The sequence below is a fragment of the Mauremys mutica genome, chromosome 2, assembly GCF_020497125.1.
Source record: "Mauremys mutica isolate MM-2020 ecotype Southern chromosome 2, ASM2049712v1, whole genome shotgun sequence".
NCBI lineage: Eukaryota > Metazoa > Chordata > Testudines > Geoemydidae > Mauremys > Mauremys mutica.
In genome coordinates, this window is record NC_059073.1 from 198,178,143 (window position 1) to 198,200,442 (window position 22,300).

The 22,300-nt window shown below is 44.4% G+C and overlaps 1 protein-coding gene across 7 annotated transcripts in view; it reads left to right on the plus strand.

The window, feature by feature from the left end:
* The window catches only part of TPK1 (thiamin pyrophosphokinase 1), a 496,414-nt gene that overhangs the window by 306,566 nt on the left and 167,548 nt on the right, over nt 1–22,300 (plus strand). For all 7 annotated transcript variants that reach the window (XM_045002743.1, XM_045002746.1, XM_045002744.1 and 4 more), the window contains one exon: nt 17,183–17,329. In XM_045002743.1, coding sequence (XP_044858678.1) covers nt 17,183–17,329 — 147 coding nt within the window. The remainder of the gene's footprint in view (nt 1–17,182; nt 17,330–22,300) is intronic.

Here is a 22,300-nt window from a genome sequence, read left to right on the forward strand (position 1 = left end):
TAAATCTTCTCTTTTTAAAATTAAAAAAAGGGCTATGAATAGAAAAGTACTGTAGCAAAAATGTAAGGGAAGGAACATAAGAAGAAAGAGACTCTGTGAAGGAGCTGGCAACTGACCTGGAACGAAATAATGTCAAGATTAATGGAATCAGTGAGATGACAATGAAATTGATTGAGGGCCATCATCTCAGGTACAGTGACAGACATCATCTGAGAGTTCTTTTTCCCTTGGAGAATCAGTTGGCTAGAGCAATGAGCAAGTTCTTGCTAGAGGTAAGAGGATTGTACCTGAGCAAACTTCTGATGTCAATCTATGATTGATTTACTAGGAAATGAAGGGCCAACATATACTTTAAAACAAAAATTATTGATTTTAGCAGCTGTTTGGCCTAAAAATGTTGACATATTTATAAATTACTAAATGTGCATATCACACGCTGCAAAGTAAAATCACAATGCATTGACTACTTTACACTCCAGCTAGCACTAGAGAGCTAATACAGCTACGGGAAGGTGAACTGAAATCTATTCTGGCTCGTGCATCATCAAAGGAATTATCAACAACTTTCCAAATGGCAGAATACTGCTGCTGATGTATGAAGCAGAAAAAGTACAGCTGGAAATAGAGATTGCAGGCTGAATTTGTAGTGCTGACTGAGAAAAATGTTTGTTTTTTTTCCTTCTAAACTGATCAAACTTGGTACAGTGTTACCAAGAGACAATAAATATAACTCAGTGCCATTTATAGTCATTTTTCAGCAGGTAAATGCAAGCATCTGGTTATTGCTAAGGTATCTGACTCTCCGAATCGCCCCCTTTATTATGTGTTGTAGCAATTAAATGAAGGGCAATGCTCTCCAATATCTGGCAGGGATGGGTGATTGGGAAATTTAAAAAAATTGTCAAGGACAAAGGGATAATCTCTTTATGAATGAGAACTAGAAGAGGAATGGGAGAGTAGAAGGAAACAACATTCAGCCCTTTCACAATCCAGTTTCGAACCAGGATATGGCACAGAAATGGCACTAGAGATGGAGGATCTCCATAGTCACAGAGAGGGGACAAAACATCCATGCTCATGTGACTAATCTCTTGGGAGCTTTTGACACTGTTGATCAGCAGGTGTTGCTGACTTGCATATAAACTGTAATAAGACTGAACTGTGCAGCACTACACTGGTTTTGCCCAGTCTTCTGAGAGACATTTCAGAGATTTTGGTCAAACAGCTGTTCTTCCCTGGAAGCCTACAAGTGAAGTCATGGAAGGATCAGTCTTCAATCATATCTCCTTCAGATTTTCGCTAAGGGAGATCATAAGATGGAATAGGTTCCAGTGCCAGGTGTGTTAGAAAGTTAGCTGACTGGAGCTGAACCCAGGTAGAAAGAGTGAAGCCCTTTGGGACTGGGCCCAGAGCATTAACCTTACCATCTACAGGAGGACATTTTCCCCTCTGTGTGCCACAGCGCACAGTCTCAAGGTTATTGTAAGATATGAAGATGGCAACAGAAGTAAGAGAGGCCTTCTTTCATCTGGTTATCGGGAGATTGTGCTCTATCCTCTTTAAAAAATACCAAGCCACCGTGATCCGCATGTTCACGATATCCAGTACTATGCCGATGAGCACAATATGAGAATCTAGATAGAATACAGCCAGACACTGACTGTGAAGGTGCTTCCAAAGATTGGAGAGTGGGTGTTCTGTGTGGTTCTTAACTTTTTATTTGGCATCTCGATACCACAGTGATGGTCATAGTAGAAATGTATAGATACGAAACCCTTTTCACCATTTCACACTGCTTCCTAGAGCCCTCCCCTTCTCCCTTTTACCTGTTCCTCCAGGGCTGGCCTTACCATGAGGCAAACTGAGGCCACCGCCTCAGGTGCCAGACGGGGGCGCCCCTAGGACCCAGAGTGTAGAAAATGGTGTCTGCTGCTGGTGCATATGTATTCTCTTTGCTGTAGATGCGCAGAGATGGTGGAGTGCTGTGCTGGAGGAAGGAGGGCACAAGAGGCAGGCAAAAATGTGAGAGGGAATAACCGAAAGCAGCAGGAGCTGCAGGGAGAGAGGAGGAGGAGCCTCTTATGTACCTCACTAGCACCCCCTGGAGCCTGGATTGATTTAACACCAGCTTCTCAGGGAGCTTCCTGTTTCCTGCTGCTTCCCTGAACCCACTTGAGGAGAATAGGCAGTCAACTGAAGTAGTGGGAGACAGTTAGGCCCTTAAGATGCTGATATCTTCCCTCCCGGGGTGTATGGGGTGTTCAGGGAGGGGTAGCACCTCTGGTGTAGGGGCATGTCGTGTCCCTTCAGGGCAGCTCGTCCACCTTTGGTCCCCACCTGTCACTCAGCTCTCACCTGTGGCTCCTAGTAGCTGTAGCATGCGCAGCGGCCACACCCCGGGCAACAGCTTCGACAGGCTGGCTAAACCAGGTTGAGGGTAGCCGTCGGGCATAGACCTTCGGTGAGATGGGGCCTTGTCTATCCCGAGCATGTGAAGACAGACTCCGGCGGATTGAGCGGATGATACCTTTTGGAATAAGACCAACGGTCATGAAGGCGGTTTCTGCAAGCGATGTGGTACGCTAAGAGCACGGCAAGACGCGAAAGACGCCCTGGTCAACCACTGCACCCAGCCCATCTCCAACCGTCTCGACTTTTGTCCTGCCATTGGAGCAAGATGGAATCTGGGAAGAGAGAGTGAGGCTGACTATGCGCACCTCTCCCTCACTTTAATCCAATTCACGCGCAAGTCTTGACATCCCTCCAATTCCCGTAAACTTTAAAGTCCTGTGGCGATGGGCGAGCGACGAAGCAGCAGGTGTGGATACACTGGGAGCTGTAGCCGTGGACCTGCACACAGGCGGCTCAGGTCTAATGGTCATCTTCTTGCTGACCGAAGCAACAGCTGGATTCGACGTCTACCTGAGTGACTGAGCAGCCCTCTTTAGGACTGCACTGCTCACCTCCGTAGTAAGAGGAAGGGGCTAGAAAAGGTGCCCTAAACATTGTTTGCTTCATAGAACCCTGGCCAGCTTACCGCGGCTGGAGGGGATCCCATCTTATGCGGTCGAATAACAAAATTTCAAGCAACAAAACGCAAGGTGACACCACTCATTATTGGTACATGGAATGTACGCACGCTTCAAGACAACCCCTCAGCAGATCGACCAGAAAGAAGAACACCTCTGGTCGCCAGAGAGCTCGCAAGATTTAACATCGATATTGCGGCCCTGTGTGAAACTCGTCTAGCCAACGAAGGTCAGCTCACAGAAACAGGAGGTGGTTACACATTCTTCTGGTGTGGACGTAGCAGTGACGAACGTCGTGAATCTGGAGTTGGCTTTGCGGTTAAGAATCATCTTGTCCGGAAACTTGCCAGTCTTCCCAAGGGCGTGAACAATCGACTCATGACACTGCATCTTCCACTACCGAGAGGAAAGCGAGTTATACTAATCAGCGCTTACGCACCCACAATGACAAATCCGGATGAAGTAAAGGACAAGTTTTATGAAGATCTCGATGCCCTACTTTCATCCGTGAAGCGCACCGACAGGCTGATTCTACTTGGTGATTTTAACGCGAGAGTAGGATCCGATCACTCTGCCTGGGATGGCGTCATTGGAAAAAATGGAATCGGCAAATGCAACAGCAATGGCCTACTACTATTGAAGACATGTGCGGCTCATGATCTGATCATCACCAATACCATCTTCCGCCTGCCCACTCGCAAAAAGACGTCCTGGATGCACCCACGTTCCAAGCACTGGCATCTCATTGATTATGTCATCGTGCGGAGGAAAGACAGACAGGATGTAAGGGTGACTAAGGCCATGCCGAGTGCTGACTGTTGGACTGATCATAGACTTATCATCTCTAAATTAAGCCTTCACATCAAGCCAAAGAGACGTCCGCAGGGAAATAAAGCTGTGATGAAAAAGATCAACGTCAGTAAACTGAGGAACCCCAACACAGCAGCTTCACTAGTAGAAGATCTCGACAACCAACTCTCAGAGCTGCAATTAGAGGAAAACGTTGAGAGGAACTGGGAACGCTTCCGAAATATTGTGCACTTTTCTGCACTAAAGGTTCTTGGACCCTCACACAGGAAACAGCAGGACTGGTTTGATGAAAACGATGAAGAGATCAAGGCTTTACTTGCTGAAAAGCACCGCCTTCACCGTGCTCATCAGAACGACCCGTCGTCAACAGCTAAGAAAAATGCCTTCAACAACATTCGCAGGACCGTACAGAGCAAGCTTCGTAAGATGCAGGACTCCTGGTTGAGTGCCAAAGCAGATGAAATCCAGAAGTTTGCTGATAGAAACGATGCCAAACGGTTCTACGAAGCCCTTAGATCCTTGTACGGACCTCGGCCTTCAGGGAGTTCCCCTCTACTGGACTTAGATGGTGTAACTCTCATTACTGAGAAGACTCTGATTTTACAGCGTTGGGCTGAGCATTTCCAATCCGTACTGAACCGCCCATCTTCCATCAATAATGAGGCGATTGATAGAATGCCCCAGGCGGATATTAATTACAGCCTGGATGTTCCAGCATCAGAGACTGAAACCCTACAGGCCATCAGCCAGCTGTCCAGTGGCAAGGCCTCAGGATCTGATGCGATTCCAGCGGAAATCTATAAGGATGGTGGTGCAATGCTTGTTGACAAACTCACTCAGCTGTTCCAGTCCTTCTGGAATCAAGGGTCCATTCCTCAGGAATTGAAAGACGCGTCCATCGTACACCTCTACAAGAGGAAAGGAAATCGAAAAGTCTGTGATAATCATAGAGGAATATCACTGCTTTCTAGCGCAGGTAAGATCCTTGCACGAGTGTTGCTGAATCGCCTGATTGACCACCTGGAACAGGGTTTACTACCCGAGACACAGTGCGGCTTCCGCAAAGAGCGTGGCACTGTGGACATGATCTTCGCAGTTCATCAGCTCCAAGAGAAGTGTCAAGAGCAGAATCGTGAACTGTATACCATCTTCGTGGATCTTACCAAGGCTTTTGACACTGTCAGTCGCGAAGGTCTGTGGCGCATCATGTCGAAGTTTGGGTGCCCTGACAGATTCATCCTGATGGTACGTCAGTTCCACGATGGCATGACGGCTCGTGTTCTGGACGACGGAGAAGCTTCAAAGGCCTTTCCCATCACAAACGGCGTCAAGCAAGGGTGTGTGTTGGCACCGACCCTGTTCAGCATGTTTTCAGCTATGCTGTCAGATAGACGCCTTTCAGAACAGTTCCTTGGGAATCAGCCTGAGATACAGGACTGATGGGAAACTGTTCAACCTGCGAAGACTCCAGGCTGTCACCAAAGTAAAGGAGACTGTGCTAAGAGATCTTCTTTTTGCTGATGACTGTGCCCTGAATGCTGGATCAGAGCAGGAAATGCAAGCTAGCATGGATAAATTCGCAGCAGCATGCGATAACTTCGGCCTCCTCATCAACATAAAGAAAACCGAAGTGATACACCAGCCAGCTCCGAAAGCCCAACACCAAGAGCCCACCATCATAGTGAAGGGACAAAAGCTGCAAGCAGTGGACCAATTTACATACCTTGGCAGCACCCTTTCTCGCGCAGTGACAATTGACATCGAGGTCAACTGCAGAATCGCTAAGGCAAGTTCTGCATTTGGCAGACTGTTGACCAACGTGTGGGACTGCCGTGGAATAAGCCTTGCTACAAAGCTTAAAGTCTACCGAGCAGTAGTGCTAACTACCCTGATGTATGCCAGTGAGACTTGGACTGTATACAGGAGGCATGCTAGGCAACTGAACCACTTCCACATGACTTGCCTCCGCAGACTTCTGAGGATCCGGTGGCAGGATAAGGTGCCAGATACAGAAGTCCTCTCCAGAGCAGGCCTGCCATCAATTTATACTCTGCTTATGAAAGCCCAGACACGCTGGGCAGGCCATGTTGTAAGGATGCCAGACCACCGCATCCCCAAACAGCTCTTTTATGGTGAGCTGTCTCAAGGAAAGCGATCGCACGGGGGACAAAAGAAGTGATATAAAGACACGCTGAAAGCCTCTCTTAAGTCCCTGGATATTGACATCACCTCCTGGGAAACTCTGGCACAAGACCGATCGACATGGCGTACGCTGATCCATCAAGGCTGCCAGACATCTGAAGCCAGAAGGATAACTATTGCTCAAGAGAAGCGAGCACTCCGTAAAGCCAGAGCTGTAAATGTAGTAACAGTGGTGCCCACACATGTCTGCCCGACATGTGGCAGAACATTTCGTGCCCGTATTGGCCTTATCAGCCACCTGCGGACGCACTGTGGACAGCTCACAACCTGCTAGATGTCAAGGTCTTCTTCGAAAACGATGGACGAACATCTTCCCTCCCTCAGGCCCTGCTACTAGCCTGCTTATTTGTCCCCTTCAGTTGAGTGTTGAGCGCCACTATAGCTGGCACAGAACAGCAGTCATGAGTGAAAGAAGAAAACTCCCCTCTGGGGCAGCATTCAGAAAAAGAAAGCAAGCAAAGGAAGTTTTCTATCTAAGCAAGAAGGAGCTCTCCTGAGATATAGACACAAATGTTCACAGTGAGCCTTCCGGCCCCAGTGAGGATGAGAGTGGTGAGGAGATGCCTGATCTTCCAGTTAGAGTGCAGGTGACCTGACAGCTACTGCAGCATACATATCTCCATCTCAAATGGATGTAACCATATACATTCCTGAAGAAAAGTGTAGATCAGAGAAGAGTGTGGTGAAGGCTCAGAAACAGCTGCTGCTGAATTTAATTGCTTAAGTCTAGATGATCCAGGACTGTGGACCCACTTGAGCAGTAGCCTGAGGGACTTCCTTGTACTGCCTGGGCCACAGCAAGTGAAAAACTTCATGTTCCCCAAAGACAATGAAAATAGAAGTTTCCATCCAACACATTACTGACGTGAAATCCCCAATGGTGACAAACTGGAGAGACCATGGCTTACATACTCAAAAACCCAGAATGCTGCATACTGTTTCTGTTGCAAACTCTTCCAGTCTAATGTTCCAGCCACGTTGTGTTCTACAGGAACAAAGGACTGGAAAAATGTGGCATGCCATGAGAAGGCAGCAAATCACCAGAGAGCATTCCATAGGTGGAAAGGGCTTGAGATGAGACTGAGGTTAAAGGCCACCACAGAGGATCAGCATCAAGAGAAGATTGCATCAGAGTCTCTTTACTGGCAAAATGTTCTGAAAAGGCTCATTGCCATTGTGAGAGTGCTTGCTACCCAAAACCTGGCACTTCAGATCAGCTGTATGTGCCAAACAATGGAAACTTCTTTAAAATTGTGGAGCTGATGGCTGAGTTTGATGCTGTACTCCAGGAGCATCTAAGAAGAGTCACCATCCAAGAAATGTACACACACCACTACCTTGGAAAAACAATTCAAAATGAGATCATACAGTTACTGGCAACAAAAGTCAAACAGAAGATTGTGGCAGAGCTGAAGTCAGCAAGATATTACTCTGTTATTCTGGACTGCACACCTGACATCAGCCATACAGAACAAATGACTTCAATGATACATTTTGTAACAACAGAACCTAGTGAAAATGTCCCTGCAGTGGTAACTGGGAGAGCATTTTCTAGAATGTATTGACAATGATGATACTACAGGAGCTGGTATGACAAATGTGCTTCTTAAAAAATGGAAGATACGGGAATTGTGATGGCTGACATGAGAGGTCAGGGCTACAATAATGATGCCAACATGAAAGAAAGAACAGAGGAGTGCAGACACGGATCCGAGAGTTAAACCCTTGAGCTTTTTTTGTCCCATGCAGTTCTCTCATTCATTGAATTTGGTGGTCAGTGATGCAGCATCAGCTTCTAGTGAAGCTGCTGAATTTTTTAATGTAATTAAAAGCATCTATGTATTTTTCTCTGCATCAACTCATCGATGGCAAATTTTGAAGCAACATCTGGGAACATCCTCTCTGACACTGAAACCAGAGTGCCACACAATGAGAGAGTCGAGTGGAGGCAATAAAGCCTATCAAACACCATATTGGGAAGATAGATGATGCCATAGTTGTCATTATGGAGGATAATGCTATGACAGGAACTGTTTGTGGGAGAACAGTGGCAGAGGGAAATGGAATCACGAGAAATATACATAACTTCAAATTTCTGTGTGGCTTAGTGTTGTGGCATGACATATTATTTGAAATAAATGTTGTAAGCAAGAGACTCCAAGGTGTTGATCGTGATGTATCTGGAGCGGTGGAACAACTGGACAAAGCAATGTCATACCTACAGTCTTACCGGTCAGATGAGGGATTTCAAAACGTTCTGAAGAGTGCACAGAAGTTGGCAGAGGAACTTCACATTGAAGCTATTTTCCCACCCATTCAAGAATACAAGAGTCACCGAAGAAGAAGACCTTTTGATTACGAGGCACAGGATAATCCCACAAGAGACCCCAAACAACAATTCAAAGTTGAATTCTTTAACCAGGTGCTAGATTGTGCAATACAGTCAGTTTCATGCAGCTCAAGGAACACAGCAGTATATTTGGGATGTTGTATGATATTCCAAAACTCCTCATGATACCTGAAGAAGACCTACATCAGCAATGCAGGGCACTAGAAACAGTGTTGACACATGATCACATGAGCGATATTGATGTGAGTGATTTAGGTGATGCACTGAAAGCCCTTTCAAGATACATTTCAGCAGGATCAACTCCAAAGGCTGTTCTAGAATATATTTGCACAAATAAGATGACCACCATCTTTCCAAATGCTTTTGTTGCTCTGTGCATACTTCTAACACTTCCTGTAACAGTTGCCAGTGGAGAATGCAGCTTCTCCAAGCTGAAGTTAATAAAAACACATCTACGCTCCACAATGACACAGGAGAGGCTGGTCAGCCTTGCAACCATCTCAATAGAGCATGAACTGACCCAGACTGTGGACCTTCAGCAGGAAGCAGTTCAAATCTTTGCAACCAAGAAGGCACGGAAAGCACCACTTTGATTATTCAAATAGATAAAAATGCCAGTGTTTGCTATGCAGACAAGAAAAGTTATATTTGCTGTTCAGGCATTTGAAAGTTAAGTGTTACGGTATATACTCGATCATAAGCCAGTTCGTTTATAAGCTGACTTCCCCCCCCTCCGCCCCAAGATGGATAAGTAAAAATGGAAAAATTTTATAACCCGTTCATAAGCCGACCCTATAATTCAGGGATCAGCAAACTTTGGCTCCCGAGCCATCAGGACAAGCCGCTGGTGGGCCGAGATGGTTTATTTACCTCGAGCGTCCGCAGGCACAGAGGTAAACCTAAGTAATCGAAAATGTCCCGGCGCGCCAGCTGCTTACCCTGACGGGCCGGGACAGCAACTGGTGGGGAAATTTTTGAGGGGGGAAGAAGCTGGGAGTCAGGGGACTAACCCCTGTGACCACCCCCACATGACCCCACCCCTAGCCCAGGATCCCTATACTCTCCCCATCCCATCCCTTCCTTATCTGGGGAGGGCCGGGGAGGATGTCTCTGACCTGGCTGGAGCTGCTCCGTCAGGCTGGGCAGCGCGGCCACAGCCTGCTCCGGCGAGACGGATCGGGCAGCACGGCCACAGCCTGCTCTGGGGGGCGGGGCTGAGCGGCACGGCTGCAGCCTGCCAGCCCCGGAGCTGCAGCTGCTTCGGAGGCTGGGGGAGAGCAGCGTGGCCAGAAGCAGAGAGACTCTGGCCCTGCCTCTTCCCTTAAGTCTCTGCTGGCTGTGCTGTCGCTCCTTGCTCCCTCTGTTTGGGGGAGGGGCTGTGTCCCACCTCTCCCGCTCTATACCCGTTCATAAGCCATCCCCCTTCTCTGGTGTTTCCCTTTTTTACTAAAAAAATTAAGCTTATGAACGAGTATATACGGTACTTAAAATTTTTGAACAAGGCATTTTAAGTTGTTAGTTCTCCTTTATTGGGGTAGGTAGCAGAGCAGTACCATGAGAGGAGTAGAACAGGAAAAAGGCAGAACTGAGACCTTTCAAAATTTTGGCCCAAGCGAGTGGGCATGGGGGCATCATTTGAGCTCCCCGCCTCAGGTGCCAAAATGTTGTAGGCCGGCCCTGTGTTCCTTAAATGCACATTCTTTAATTACATGGTAATTAACCTGTCCACACAAAAAGGAAGTAAGTCAGCGAGACCAATGTATATGGAGGAATATTGTTTAAAGCCAGTTGTCCATTTAAATGGTCTCAATAGGAAAGGTAGCAAAAACTGGGAACTGGATCATGTTCCCTGTGGTTACCATGTGTTCAGAATCAAGTCTTATTGTGTGAGAGAGAAATCTAACAGTTTCTTTTGAGCTGCGGGTACAAAGTAATATGTTTTTGACTCCCTTGCTGTATTATTTTATTGTATGTTAGTAACTCCTGAAATCCTGTGTGTCGTGAATTCACAAGCACATCATTTAAAGACTGCCAATTGGTCATTAGACTCCAGTTGTCTCAGAATTAAAGTGAGTTGTCCTGTAAAATGCTGAACAATATGGATAAGTCTTAGAGAAGGTGCAGTGGGTATGTGAGGAGTACGACCCTGTCCACACACAGCTATTAAATGGCCATGATTTCTAAGGATTTAAACTTCAAAAAATATTTTGTATTTTTGTTGCTGTGAATGGAGAGCACTTTATGAAAACAAATTTTAAATAAAGGGCTGATGATCAAAATGAAGATTTGCTGGAAGATGCACTTTAGTTAAACGCAAGTTAGGGAGTTCATTAAAGGGGTATCTGGGTGGAATTTTATGGCTTGTGTTGTACAGGAGGGCAAACTAGATGATCTAATGATCTCTTTCTGGCCATAAAATCTCTGAATCTGTGAGAGGTTCTGGGCTTTGGAATTCATTTCTCTTTTGCCCCATAGCCTAAAATAAGCAGGATTTTGGGGCGGGGAAGGGGGACTGTTTGTTTTTGTCTGTGTGTGTTTTTAGGGCACACTGCAAGGCATATCCATTGGCATATCAAAGACAGGAAAGAGTTTCTTGTTTTTTGGTTCATGATTTTACTTTGTAAGTGGAGGTTATGATTTTTGGATGGTGTGGATGTGCATTTGTGTGTGTGTGTGTGTGTGTGTGAGAGAGAGAGAGAGAAGTTTGCATTGACACCTAGTGCTTCAGACAGATCTTTTATAAACCAGTATATTGTCTGCACCTGTTTGTCACTGCTGATGCCAGGATTCTTTTGTAAGGCAGGGATGCCGACAATCAAAACAACAAAAATCTGACTTCTCTCTTCCTGCTTTTGTGATCCTGCACTGTCTTCACTTGCCTACTCATCACAGTTCTATTATATGTCTTCCCAAGTCCAAATAGTTCCTGAATAATAGATATAAGGATCACGTGAAAATGAATATCATCTTTTTTCACCCAACCCTGATATTTTATAGCTTTGTGCTCAGCAGGATATTCATGTGATGTTTAAAACACTAAAGTAGAACTAAACTTTTTTTTAAGTACTGTATTGTTCACTAATCTACCAAAACAGTGTGGTGCCATTATTTTAAATGGAATAATATTTTAGACCATTTAGTACTATAGTACACTTTAATAGAAATAGAAAAGCCTTATTTTTTTTTAAACGGGCAATCTTTTACCAGTATCACAAAATAATTCAGCCAGGACTTTACAGTAGTATTTTCAATAGGCCCTATATTTCATGACAAGAGGTATCATTTGTGTACGTATCTGAGAGCAAAATTCAGCATCCAAATTGGCAGTTTTTCAGTGGAGGGAAATGTGTAGTGTATGAGGAAAACTAGTCAAATTTCCATCCCTCTCCTCCACCCCAAGTTAAATAGTGTGTACTTAAATATTGTCAGGTGTAATATTAAAATTGCAGCATAACAGTCCAACAAGTCAAAATAAAGTGTGTTCCCTTCCATTTTATTAAAAGACAGAAAATCTCAAAGTCAAACCGAAGAACACAATTCTTCCAGGTTCCCATATGGTAGAAAACCCATATCATAAAATTAAAGAGCAGCTCTCTGAAAATTGACTCATTGGGGCTAATTAAAGCCCCAATCCTATAGCTGACCATATGTTGTATGCAGGTCACCCACTGAGCCTTTGCAGAGCCTCCTTGATGTCAGTGAAGCTCCAGACGGGTATAACAATCCACTCACATGCTGTCAATTGCGGGTTTGGGGCCTTTCTATTGTTAGTGATTTAAAGGAATTCTTTTTTTGTAACAATGTAACATCAGATTCAGCTTTGTTGAATAGGAATTGCTGCCTGTCAAACTAACGCAGTTTGTTTCTACAATAGAATCAATAGAATGAAAAAGGTAGCTTAAGTTAGCTAGAGATCTAGGCTGTATAACTTTATTAAACACAAGACCAGTAAGACGAGCAGGGAAAGTGGAGGAAAACCCAAGTTTATGCTGGTTCTATTTTAGATTTGTGTGATCTTTATCAATATAGGAAAATAGTGCTTTCTTCATTGGAAGGCTCTAAATGTTTCTCATTTAAATGTGCACAGCTAATAAAAATTATTACATTAGTTCAATGTCATTTTTTTGGAGGTGTAGTAGCAAGGCTGGGCAAACAGGGCCCACGCCCAGGGCGCCATAGCCAGGGAGGTGCCATAAGGGGCTCGGGCTTCCCCTGGCTGCCTGTGGCCGGACTCCTCTCTTCTCCAGCCCCTCCCCTGCACTGGGTCGGCAGGCTTCTCCCGACCCACACCCCCTTGCTCCTCAGCTGGCTGGCTGAGGGCTCCGGCTCTGCCCCACCCCTGGGGAGCCCAGAGTGGTGCGGCCAGGGCTGGTCACCGGCGGCATGACCCACCACTCACTGTCCGAAGCGGAGCCGGCTCCCTCTCTGCCTTCAGCCCTGTGCTGCTCGGTCTCCGGCGGGGGCCAGCCGGGTTGGGGTCAGGAGGAGTGAAACTTCCACGGGGGGGAGCTGGACCAAGCAGGAGAAGAGGGGGGACTTAAGGTGACAGTGCGCTCACTGTCTCTCAAACTTCCCTCACGCACACAGGCTCTCACACCCATGTACACTCTGCCTCTCACAGTCCCCCAACACAGATTGTCTCTCACACACACACACAGAGTCTCACATTCCTCAACACAGACACTGTCTCACACAATCCCCCAACACACAGTCACACACACACTGGTGTTCTCTCTCTCTCTCTCTCTCTCTCTCTCTCTCTCTCTCTCTCTCTCTCACACACACACACACACACACACACACACACACACACACACACACACACACACACACACACACACACACACACTCTTGTGTTATTACTGCTTGGTACTTCCAGTCAAAATGCTCGAGGTGAGCCAGGAGTGGCTAGAGGCTGCATGAGGGTCGTGGGCTCAGGCAAGTTGCAGCCCCCGTGTGACGGCAGCAGGCACCACAAGCCACCGCAGCAGCACAGAAATGTGACAATACACCATATACCATGCCACCCTTACTTTTGCTGACAGTGGCCTAGGAATTTGCTAGTTGTAGCAGTTACTCATTGTGACATTATCTGATTAAAACATGACCATGTAGATCAGTGTTGCAACCACTGTTATATTTGCAACAAAATGTGGCATGTAAGATGTCTATGAAAAGGTTATGATTTGCTGAATATGTTTATCCTATTTGTATGCAAGTATCATTTTTGTATTTGAAGTTACAAGTATTGACTCTATACCTGTATTTCAAATGTTTTCTTCTGGGGTAACGCCCACAAGGTAGTTAGCCAGCACATCTTGGAGGGACTAGTCAAAGTAAGTGGCTTATCAAGGGACACTTAACTAGGGTGACCAGATGTCCCATTTTTTAAAGGGACAGTCCCGTATTTAAGCCCATCTGCAAGTGTCCCGACTTTTTCTTAAAAACGGGCAAATTGTCCCATATTTTCTGGCAAACCTCCCTTCTCCTTCTCCCCCCCTCCATCAGTACTGGTGGGTCCTGCTGCTGGCCAGATCCCTGCTAGCCAGTCATCTGCCCACCAGTGGTGAGTGGGGGGATCCAGTGGCCAACGATGTGGATAATTGAGCAAAACTGATGGTGGGGCCCTTTATGTGCTTCCTCCCTCGCTCTCCTCTCCCTGCTTTGTCCCTTTCCCCCCCGCAGCTCCGCTGCTCCTCCATATTGCCCCCCCCCCATCCCCTGGCAGAGTGCGTCCCACTCCTAGCGCTGAGCAGAGAAGCAGTCCCTGGTCAGAGCACTCAGATCACCAACATCCTGGTCGGCAGGCTCCTTCCTTCCCCCACTGCCTCTGGCTGGGCCGGCACCCTGGGAAAGCTGAAGACCCTCTGGCCTGGGGCACTGGACAGGAGGAGCTGAGCCTTGCATGTGCCAAAGCCCCACACAGCACTGGCACAGGGAAGCCTCTCTGCCCCTCAGCTAAGCTGTGGAGTGGCCGGAGGGAGGGGAGGGACAAAGCAATTTCCAGCTGTTCACACCCTGAGCCTGCAGGCTCCACAGCAGCCCCCCCTGGGCAGGGGCTTAGCACCTCTTCACCAAACCCCCCGCCTGTGGGTCCTGCCCCAGGGAGCCTAGGCCTGCTCTGTCCCCTAGGCACCATCCCCTGCTGAGTCACCTCTCTGGCTGGGTTTGCTGAAGCCTCTGCAGTCAGCTTCCCTGGGCCCTGGTCCACAATGCATTCTTCGGGCTTAACCCCTTTCCTGCCTGCGCTGTAGCCGGGGGATAGGAGACGGCTGGGTTATGTCGGTGGTCAGCAGCAGCCTGGAGGTGTTAACTGCCTTTTGACACTGTGTGGGCAGGAAGGGACAAGCTGCTTTCAGCCATGGGGGAGGGTTCAGGTGGGGAGATGAGCTCTGCAAAGACATGGGCCAGTTTATTCCTTCCCCTCCCCTGCAGCTGGAAGCAGCTCCCGTCCCTTCCCTCCCGCACAGTGCCGAAAGGCTGCTGGCGGCCACAATCTCGTGTGAACCCTAGCAGAAATCTAGGGAGAGGGGGCACATGACTCTGCATTCTCCCCACACACATGTTGCCTCAGGAAGACACAGTGGCAGGTACCAGGAGAGGCAGGTCCATCCCAGGTGCCCAGCCAGGCATGGAGGGTGGAGAGCGCCGTGCAGAGGACGCTGAGTTGGTTGGTCACATACCCCCTCCCCACCATGTGCGAGAGAGGTGTACGGGAGTGTGTGTGTGTCACCCCTCCCTGTGTGTGTGGGGTGGGGGACAGTAGGGGTTTGTGTGTCAACCTTCCCTATGTGAATCCTAAAGCCTTAAGGATAAGAAGGTAAATAAAAAGACTCCAACTAGCAGCATTGTGGGGGGAGGGATAGCTCAGTGGTTTGAGCAGTGGCTTGCTAAACCCAGCGTTGTGAGTTCAATCCTTGAGGGGGCCATTTGGGGATTTAGTTGGGGATTGGTCCTGCTTTGAGCAGGGGGTTGGACTAGATGATCTCCCTTCCTACTTTGATTTCTTTTTAACAGGGACTCAATCAACTTGATGTTAATTTGAATGTTTGTACAATTGATTGCTGTTGAACTCACTTGAATAAGAGTAATTTTGCCAGGTGTCCTGTATAGGGAAATATGGTCACCCTACACATAACTCACAATGGACCATGGGAGACACCCATCTACACTGAATGGACTTTCCTGTGGACATTCCATATGCAGTATAGGTAATGGTCCAGAGGTGATGTGCGGGGGAGCCCAGGTAGCCCGTAGGAGCCAAGGAGGTTGGGAGGGGGGCACCAAAATACAAGTTCACCCAGGGCACTATTTTCACTATGGCCAGCCCTGGGTAGTAGGAAAGGTGGCAATATTCTTGACTAAAAGAAAGGGGCTTAATTTGCATGCAAACAAGTATGCTACAATCATAAAGTCTTAGCCCTTGTAATAAAAATAGAAGCTGATGTTTATTAATATATCATTCCAGATACATGAAGTACTATTATGTGGCTCATGGGTTGCATAAAATGTCATGTTGCCACCCTGGCTCTAGACTAAAGCTCTATAAAACTGGAAATTCCACCAGATGGCCATTTCAAAGCAGACATAAAAGTTTTAGAGCTGCGTTGTGGCAAGGCCCTAGTTACGGCTAATGTGAAAATAGCATCTTAAAAAAAAACCGTAATTACTGAGCATAACTGACCTATGTTATGGTACTTCTACTAATCATAGTTTACATGTAGATGATACCTTTTGTCTGAGAGTCTGGAAACACTTTACAAAGACTGGCAAATGTTCCCATTTTACTGATAAGGAAAGATACAACATGAAGAGGTTGTGCCTTGATTGTTGAGTGACAGAGTTGAGATTATAACCCAGTCTGCAGACTCTGCGACCTATTCCTAGCAGTGTTTTCTATTGGCCAGGCAACTGGACAGATGACCTGAATATTATTCCTGGCTCTGCCCCTGACTTGCTATGAGGCGAAATGCAGATCACTCAGGACAAGATTCTGCCATCCTTTCACTCACCAATACTTAACTGATTGAGTAGACCGAATCAATTGATGGGTCTGCTCCTGAAGTAAGGTACTATGCAATAAGGGTGTGGCAGCATATAGCCCGTAAGCATTTATTTGCTTTGGTTTCCCCATTTGTAAAATGGGGATAATGCTTATATTTGTTAAAGTACTTCGAGATCTCTGGATGAAAAATACTATGTGCGTGTGTGATGTTATAGCTGTTCTTTCGTTATTGGATTAACCGTCACTGACCATGAATTTATAAAGCATTAGTCTACAGTCCTGGCAAACACATGAAGTTTTATTAACCCAGGAGTCACATAATAGTATTCAATGGTACTAGAATGACATTAATATCAGACTCTATGTTTGCTAAGGGAACATAGAGCAAGTGCCTCTACAGATAGTATCTTCAAAAGTGTCCTCGGCTGTGGCTGTTGGGTTTAATTCATGAGCACATGGACAACTAACGTGAGCTAAAGGACCCCTCTGAAGATTTTGACTTTTGAGCTGTCAGTGAGTTCACAAACACATAGGCACAAATTAATTAAAGTCACTGGAGTTGCAAATTGACCGGTATTAACCCATAGATACTTAGAAGTCGCTAGCAGACAGATTGCCAAATCCTGGAGTAACATTCCTATTCCAAAGACTGTTCATCTGGGCGAAAGCCTCTGAAGTTAAAGCATTGTTTGTGTTCCTGTCATATAAACTCTGATATTTTGTTTTGTATTTAGAGAATTGTCCTTAAAGTTCTCCTTTTTTTATCTTGATTTTTTTTTCTTTTAGATTGATATGATTGTGACCTTGGGTGGACTTGGAGGACGCTTTGACCAAGTCATGGCATCAGTGGAGACTCTCTTTCACGCAACTAATATCACTCCCACTCCAGTTATAGTTATTCAAGAGTGCTCCCTCATCTGCCTACTTCAACCTGTAAGTGAAATGAAGTGTGAGACCACAATAAACATGATCCTGCAGTTCCAACAGTCAAAACTGCCATTTCCCTCACCAGGGCTTCACTTGCATCAGGATTGTAGAATTAGACTCTAGATTTAAAATAGATTTCTAGCAGCTGGGAGATGACTTATGGCCGCACCCCTGCAGAAATGGTATATTTTGCACCTGCTTTCTGTAGAGATCAGGATTAACTCACCAAGAACAGATTTTAAATAGAGGGTGGGAAACTGAAGAAGTGAAAATTTAGTAAGTGCTAAAACTTTATTCAGTTTTGTAATTGGTTATGAATGGAAATATCTTTGAACTTTTAAATTGAATTCCAATGGAATTAAACGTAGCTCCCTCTCCCCTTTTTCATTTTAAACAGAAATATGAGACTGACACATGAGAGAGACACTCAAGAGGAAAATTCAAGGGCTTAACAAACACGTCAGACAGAATTCTCATATAGTCCGAATGCTGCAATTTATTTTGCCTGAAATCCAGATGTGATTAATGAGGGAATCTATTTAGAAATGTGGTGATTTTGTGGTGATCAGGTTTTTATCCAGTTATTGATTCAGAAAATAACACAAATGATATCTTGTGCAGCTTTCACTTTTAAGATTTAATTTAGAAGGCAAAAGCTGAGTAAAAGAGCTTTTTTTCCTAACAGCTACTTATTGGCTTCTGTTTGGAAATATTTTTTCTGATGGCTGGATTTCTAGAAGTTTAACTAGCTATACATTTTTATCCAGTTTGTCTTTATAAAATGAGATTCACTGGCAAGGTTGATGACCAAGCCTGCACTATGCATGCATGCTTCACTGTAATCTGAGAGGTATTAATAGGGTTCTATAAGAGATTGCAGATTTAAATCCACAGAGGCGAATTCTACATTATCAACATGAGGCACTCTGTCTGTAGGAGGGATGTTGGGCACAGGAGCTCATTTGCCACTATGACAAGGAATCACTGTGATTATTAGTTGCAGAGCTAAAAGGCTAGATATGGAACAAAGTGAGGAAAAACCTGGGCTGAAGGATAATTGCGATCAGATCTGAAAGTGGGAAGTAATTTACCTGTGAATGATTTGCACATACTGTACTGACACTAAATTAATTATAGGAAACTTTTGAGAAAGCTAGCTAGAGCATTTTGAGGAGTTTCAATAAGATTAGAAATGCCCAGTTTAGCGTTTAAAATATTTGCTTTTATCATGTAGCAATTTTAATTCTTTGCATTTAAAAATGGCTTCTAAAATGGCAGAGCTAAGATTATGTAATTTTGGAGGAATAATTCACCCCCTAACAACTTGAACAAAAGTCCTTTGTATCATTATTACTTATTTATGCAGTGTGTTAAGTGGGTTTTTTTGTTTTACTGATAATTTTAACCCCTTTATTACACTTTTACAAAACATGTTAACACTGTTTTTCATTGGCATAGGCTAATACTTCTTTCACTCAGTTTCTGGCTGATGTACAGTATTGCCAGCTGATGACTTTTATAACTCCAGGCTGTTTCTAGTATTCAGAAATAAAGGGCAGATTCAGGGGGCAGGAATCTTACAGCAATCTTAAAACTAACTGACACACAATTCCATTTCATTGCTGGTTTAAACTTGTTACTCCATTATCTTCCATCCGCTGCCTTGGTCCTTTTGGAAAATAATTTTAACTCTCTGTTTTCCAGATAAAATCAAATAAGTGGTTTATAAATATGAATAAATAATCCTATATTGGAAGTACTTTCTTCCTGTTCCGTTCAATTTAGGTTTACATTATGATAGTTTCTCTTGTAAATAGCTATGGAAAATGACAGCTCTTTTTTCTTTGTAATTTAAAATCAAGGTAGGAGAGAATTAGAGCACAGTGGGAGATGACCTGACTTTTTTGAAATAATGCAAGTGAGGAGATGACCTGACTTTTTTGAAATAATGCAAGTGAGGAACAAAAGAAGTGTGATAGCATGATACACAAAGACAAATTATAAAATTAATAGGGACATCTGACACACATGTGACAGTGTCCTGCAATATTCTTGAAAAGCCCTATCTGTGGAGTCCATTGCATTAAATGCAAAGTTTACGTATTATTGTGGGCCTGGATGATCAAAGGACTATACTGAACAATTGCATCCCATGCATCCGACGAAGTGGGTATTCACCCACGAAAGCTCATGCTCCAATACGTCTGTTAGTCTATAAGGTGCCATAGGACTCTTTGCTGCTTATGCTGAACAATGTGGCAGACAAGAATGATTTGGAGGGGGGGACAGTATGTGTGAAGTGGAATTCCTGAGAAATACTTGGGGGGGAGGTGAAAACAAATGCCCTCCACCTGCATTGTTCAGAATCGAAACCTTTGGAAGCTATGCTCTGAGGAGAGATCCATTGTTTGCAGTTCACCTGTTCCTGTAGGCTGGAGCTTTTAAAGGCCCAAGCTGTATAAAGAAACAGGTTGATATGCACAGTTTGAGTTCTTGCTCCAAGCTGAAGCTGTTAGGAATTTGTAACCACAGGAAAACCTCTTTGTCAGATTTAAAGGACTGACCTCCTACCAGAGGTGGGGGTGATCTCTGGTAAGCTTATTAGTGTACAAGTAGGTTCTTCTATTGTTTTAATGTTTTCTCTCTGATGCTGTCACCTTAAGAATAAATATGCTTGCTTAGAGAGTTGTGGTAATTTATAACTGTGGGCAACTATGATGTTGATAGCTACTGAAGGAAAAGCAAAGCACTGACTCTGGCCTGTTTAGGTAGTTTGGCTACCTGGGAATAATACAATGTAGGCAGGAAACTGTGTAGCCTGGAAAAATCCCAGTTAGGTAGGGAAAAGATAGGGTTTTCTGCCCAAGAGAGGTGACTGCTGAGAGCCGAAAGCTTAAAAATAGGTGCCCTTGCTGGACCACAGAGGGAGATCACAAGACAGTTGCCCTTAACTGTGACAACGTCTTGCAAGGAAATCTTTCACATTCATGTAACATGCAGATCAGAAACCATTCTCTTTTCAGGAGGAAGGATCCATTTTTGTTGTTGGGTTTCTGGGACAGCAAAGTATGAGCAAAAAGCATTTTATCTCCAGATAAAATTAGACTTTCCTGTTAACATAAGAGTATAGTATAGTTCTATATTATGTATCCTCCCTATATGTTGTTTTTTTTATTTATAACCAAAATAGAGAGTACACTTTTACCCCATGCTGTACACATCTTTGACATAGTTAGAAACAGGATGACATCAACATAAAGCCAGCAGCTTTCCCTAGTCCCACCCCTCAGAAATAATCGGCAGAGATAGTCACACACACCAAAATTATCTTGCCTCACCCACAAACATCAGTCTTTATCATTTTTCTCATTCCCCAAAAGCCTGACTAAACAGTGATTCTTTCATTGTGCCCTGAAGATCAACAGATTTGGAAGCTACTGCTGATCCCAGGGCACTGGTGTCATCTCCCATTGAGATATGCCACTTGCTAAGGAGGCTGCCACGGTCTTAATCAGTTTAAATTTCTGGATTGTTTTAAGATGTAGCCCCAGGTAGAGTTAACTGCAGTAACCTGTATTATAAATTAATATATCTATCAGAGGACAGATATATAATGCTTGGTAAGCATTTATAATCCCTGTTCATAAAATGTGTTTTTAAGTATATAAAAGTATATAACTTAATCAATTTAATGTCAGTTTTTTATACTTTTTAAGAATGATCTCCTGCCTCATTCATTGTGAATCTTAGAATTCAATCTGTCAATTGATTCTTTTATGTATGGCTGAGTTTGTAGAAGTGGACAACATGATTAGGTCAGGAAAGCAGCAATGCTGCTGGCTCATGTTGTGCCCTTAGTTAGTCACATAACCTCTCTCTGTGCCTTTATTTACCTGTCTGTAAAATGGGTAAAATAATACCTTTAAGAGCTTCATTTTTAGGCTGAACATTTGTAAAGCACTTTGGTTTCTTCAAAGGAAAGATTTCATACAAGTGGAAATTATTTTATTTTTTTAGTATGTCTCATTCCTCTGACTATAAATAGGGAGGCAGAGTAGATGCTCCAGCTGGTGACATTTCCTTTGAAGCAGCTTCCAATGTGATGATTTAAGCAAAGAATTAAAAATAGAATACATATCTCTGCAATGAAGAGTGATCATATTTCTCTCTGTGGTGAAAAAAGAATCCTTAATAAGGAATAATCATTTCTTATGAACAGGATATTTTATGTACCAGTCCATACTTTTTATGCTTGAAATTTTGCTAATGTCAATTACCATTAGGATATACCCTGGCTGAAGAACATTAGGCCCTCAGAGTCATGTTTATCATGCTACCCATGCTCAGTATGAATGGCTTAAGGTTTCACATACATACTTTCTCATTTTCTGGTACTGTGCTTCTCGGGAGTACAGAAACATTAGCTTCTGTACACTGAGCATAAATTATCTTTTATCTGTGAGTTTTATGGCAGTTTGTAATACAAGGTAATAGGATTTATGACCAAGAAATGAGAAGATGTCCAAGAGTTAATGAGGCATGTCTTTTCATTATACTGAGCGGAGTTCCGTGTTCCCCATGCAGGATTCCACCATTGAGATGTGGGAAGAAGTATTGCTACTTGTACTTGAAAATATGTTGCACAAGAATACTTTTGTCAGTTATCTAACTCTCCAGAAATGCTGTTTGACCTATTTCTTCCATGCTGTGTTGTACTTCCTCGTGTTTTTCCTTCCCATAAGAAATAATGAGGAATGTAATAATGCTCATAGAAACTGAGGAAGGAAATAGAATGCTGATAATATTAGGAGTGTAACCCTTGTGGTTAAATCTAAGGTCTCGGGGTCAGGATTCCTGGAGTTTTTTTCTCAGCTCCACTGCTGACTCAGTGTGTAGTCTAGGGCAAGTCACTTAACCTCTGTGTGCCACAGTGTTCCCATCTGTAAAGTGAGTGATATACAATTACCAGACTGGGTG